Raw genomic sequence first — 4,355 nt, 5'->3', positions numbered from 1 at the left:
AGGCTGCCTTTTCATGAATCTTATTGGCTGATGCTGTGGAGATAACAGACAGTAAAGTGCTGCCTTTTTCCCCGATTTCTCTCTCCTATAGCGGTCCGAGCAGCTGCGCAGTTCACGTGGCCAGACATCGCGGCGTGAGAAAGTTTGAGTGCACGGAGTGCGGGTACAAGTTCACTCGGCAGGTGAGTGCAGCGCGATTGGCTGAAGGGAAAAGAAACCAATCAGGTTTGTCCTTTTCACTTTTGCAGGGCAAGGTGACGTGAAAGGTAGGTTCTGATTGGTTTCTATGGACGGTAAGCCAAGACATCCTTCCAGCCGCATTTTATAAATGAAGATCAGAGTGGGGGTTTTTGTGTCCTGTTTGACTCGCTCATTTTTGTAAGCCGGGCTTATGTAAAAAAAAATGTTTTTTTTTTTCAAACTTCTTGGTCTTTTTTTTTTTTGTAAAAAATAAAAACCCCAGTAGTGAAAAGGATACAAAAAAGTGTTTGGGTGCAGTGTTGCATGACTGCGCAATTGTCATTCAAAGTGTGACAGCGCTGAGAGCTGAAAATTGGCCTGGGCAGGAGGGGGGGGGGGGGGGTGCCCGGTAGGCAAAGTGGTTAAGGTGGCAGTTTATGAAGCGGTGTAGGTCGTTTCTTCTTTTGAGAAGTGGATCGATCTTCAAACCGTGGAGAACGCCCCCCCCCCCCCCCCCCCGATACTGGAATCCCGTGAGACATGGCGGGATTACAGTACCAGAAATTCGCGGAAACACTCCGGTGTCCATTTATTAAGCAGCGGTAAATTATCACTGCTCAGTACATGGACATTCTCAGAGAAGACCACCCACCTCACGCTAAGAAAATTATTAGTCGCCCCCTCCCAAACATGTAGCAGAATTATTTTATTATTTATTTATATTATTATTTATTATTTTATAATTATTTATGAAGAAATTTTATATTTTTATATATTATTTTTTTTTTATTGGATATGCTTTATAGCAGAAAGTAAAAAATATATATATATTTTTTTAAATTGTCACTCTTTTTTTGTGTGTATATATATATATATATATATATATATATATATATATATATATATATATATATATATATATATATATAATTACGTGTGTGTGTATGTATGTGTGTATGTATATATATATATTATGTATATATGTGTGTGTGTGTGTCTATATATATATATATATATATATATATATATATATATATATACGCAGAGGCAAATACCACCAAAAGAAAGCTCCTATTTGCAGGGAAAAAAGCGCATCAATTTTGTGTGGGTACAGTGCCGCACGGCTGCGCAATCTTCCGGGGTTCGTACAGGGGAGTTTAACCTCTTGCCAACCAGCCGCCACCGCCGTTATACTGCGTCAGGTTGGCTCGGCTGCGCGAATCGCTGTAGGTGTACGTCGGGTTCTTGCACGAGGCTCTGTGGGCATGTGGATCGCCCAGCAAGGGGGAGAGCCCCTTAAATGCCATAAATGTAGACGCTATAACTATTGAGCAAACCAACCAGTATACACTTGTTGGGTTTTTTTTTGTTTATTTTTTTTTTTTTTTTTTAAATATGTAGCTGAATACATATTGGCCTAAATTTATGAAGAAATTAGATTTTTGTAAAAAAATAAATAAAATAAAAATTATTGGGAATGTTTTATAGCAGAAAGAAAATTTTTATATATATATATATATATATATATATATATATATATATAAAAATAAATGTCTTTTTTTTTTTTTTTTTTTTTTTTTTTTTTTTACTTTCTGCTTCCCAATTTTCCCAATTATTCCCAATATTTTTTACAAAAATCTAATTTCTTCAAAAATTGAATCCAATGTGTATTCAGCTACATATTTTTGGTAAAAAAACAAAAAACAAAAAAACCCAATAAGCGTATATTAAAAGTTATAGCGTGCTATATATATATATATATATATATATATATATATATATATATAATTTTTTTTTTATTTATTTTTTTTTTTTTTTAATCGTCTGCCTTTTTTTGTTTATAGCGCAAAAAAAAAAAAATCGCAGAGGTGATCAAATACCGCCAAAAGAAAACTATTTGTGGGGGGGAAAAAAGAGGATGTCAATTTTGTTTGTGTACAGCGTCACGTGACCGCGCAATTGTCAGTTAAAATAACACAGTATCGCAAAGCATGGCCTGGTCATTAAGGGGGGAAATCCTTCCAGTGCTGAAGCAGTTAATGTTCTTGATGAAGAACATAATGTTTTTGTCATGTTGTGGGTAAAGTTCCACTTTAGAATGTTTAGGGGTTGATTTACTAAAACTGGAGAGTGCAAAATCTGGGGCAGCTCTCCGTGGCAGCCAATCAGCTTCTAACATTAAGCTTTTGCAATAAAAGCTGAAAGCCGATTGGTTTCCATGCAGATTTCTTTATTTTTTTTTTCAGATTTTTTTTTTTTTTTATATAGTAAATCTCCTCCTTTTACTGTCGTTTTTTTTTTTTTTTTTTTTTATTATTATTATTATAAAAGGCTCACCTGAGACGGCACATGGAAATCCACAACCGTATCGAGAACTACAACCCCCGCCAGAGGAAGCTCCGCAACCTGATCATAGAGGAGGAGAAGAGCGTGGTCATCGGCCTGCAGAGCGCCCAGGAGCTGGACGTCGGCCCCACGGAAATTATAGTGGAGTCCATTACCGCCATCGCTCTGCCGGACGAGGTCACCGAGCAGAGACTGTGTCCGGAGGACGGCTTCCCGGCCGAGGTCATGGAAGAGTCTATAATCATCACCGCCACCGCCATACCCATCGAAGAGTGCGAGACGTGAGGAGCCACCGGGGGGCTTCCCCCCAACGGGGTAACATTTCTGTTGTTTTTTTTTTTATTATTTATTGGACTGTTGAAATCGCGTTACAAATAAAGACTAAAGAAAACGTCAAATTTGTATATTTTTTATTTTTTGAAGGATACGGACTTGAGATTTATGCATTTTACAGTCACATCCAGGGATCCCCATCTGAAAAAAACAAATTGCTAGATGCTTCTGATGCCTTGAAGCTGAGCCCCAGTCTAGCATCACAATACACCAATGAGGCTCTTATGTGAGATTTACACACCTCTGCCACAAAGCGCAGCCCCGGCCGGCGGGAGACCTGGATTTCCTCTGCTGCAGTAAAAGCGGAACCTTCAGTCATTTTTTCATCTTTCCGTCTATTAAATCTTCTGCCCTTGTTGTTGTTTTAGTTTTAGCTTTGGGTAGAAAAACTTTTTTTTTCTGCCAGTAAATCCCTTATACAGCCCACTTCCTGTTTCCTGTCTGGTCATTAGCCTAGGATTGTGACATCATGCACAGCTCTCTCTCTCTCTCTCTCTCTCTCCTGAGAGTTTGCCAGGAAGGGAGGGAGATGAGTTAGGGGAAAGGGAGGGAGATGAGTTAGGGGAAAGGGAGGGAGATGAGTAGGGGGAAAGGGAGGGAGATGAGTAGGGGGAAAGGGAGGGAGATGAGTAGGGGGAAAGGGAGGGAGATGAGTAGGGGGAAAGGGAGGGAGATGAGTAGGGGGAAAGGGGGAAGGGGAGATGAGTATGGGAAAGGAAGGGGAGATGAGTATGGGGAAGGAAGGGAAGATGAGTAGGGGGAAAGGGAGGGAGATGAGTAGGGGAAAGGGAGGGGAGATGAGTATGGGGAAGGAAGGGGAGAAATTGTCCAAAATATCTTGGTATGCTGACGCTTCAAGTCTTCCCTTCACTGGAACTAAGGGGCCAAACCCGACCCCTGAAAAACAACCCCCACATCATAATCCCCATAGTCCCCCTTGACTCTGATTTAAGGGGGGGGGATGAGTAGGGGAAAGGGAGGGAGATGAGTAGGGGGAAGGGAGGAAGATGAGTAGGGCAAATCGAGGGGGATGAGTAGGGGAAAGGGAGGGGGATGAGAAGGGGGAAGGAATGGAAGATGAGTAGGGGGAAGGAAGGGAAGATGAGTAGGGGAAAGGGAGGGAGATGAGTAGGGGGAAGGGAGGGGGATGAGTAGGGGAAAGGAAGGGGAGATGAGTATGGGGAAGGAAGGGAAGATGAGTAGGGGGAAGGGAGGAAGATGAGTAGGGGAAAGGGAGGAAGATGAGTAGGGGAAAGGGAGGGAGATGAGTAGGGAGAAGGAAGGGAAGATGAGTAGGGGAAAGGAAGGGGAGATGAGTAGGGGGAAGGAAGGGAAGATGAGTAGGGGAAAGGGAGGGAGATGAGTAGGGGGAAGGGAGGGGGATGAGTAGGGGAAAGGGAGGGAGATGAGTAGGGAGAAGGAAGGGAAGGGAGGGGGATGAGTAGGGGGAAGGGAGGGGGATGAGTAGGGGAAAGGAAGGGGAGATGAGTAGGGGA

The 4,355-nt window shown here is 42.1% G+C and overlaps 1 protein-coding gene across 1 annotated transcript in view; it reads left to right on the top strand.

Moving 5' to 3' along the window:
- Positions 1 to 2,911, top strand: part of ZBTB48 (zinc finger and BTB domain containing 48) — a gene marked incomplete in the record, with an annotated part of 314,981 nt that extends 312,070 nt beyond the window's left edge. Inside the window, 2 exon segments of the mRNA XM_077458264.1 lie at positions 112 to 182; positions 2,512 to 2,911. Of these exon segments, the coding sequence (XP_077314390.1) occupies positions 112 to 182; positions 2,512 to 2,811 (371 nt within the window).
- Between the last annotated feature and the right edge of the window lie 1,444 nt (positions 2,912 to 4,355).

This window comes from Lithobates pipiens, unplaced genomic scaffold, assembly GCF_037356315.1.
Source record: "Lithobates pipiens isolate NorthernLeopardFrog02 unplaced genomic scaffold, aLitPip1_a1.2 Scaffold_27, whole genome shotgun sequence".
Classification (NCBI taxonomy): Eukaryota; Metazoa; Chordata; class Amphibia; order Anura; family Ranidae; genus Lithobates; species Lithobates pipiens.
Note: the sequence above shows the minus strand (reverse complement) of the source record. Positions and strands in the feature narration are given on the sequence as shown.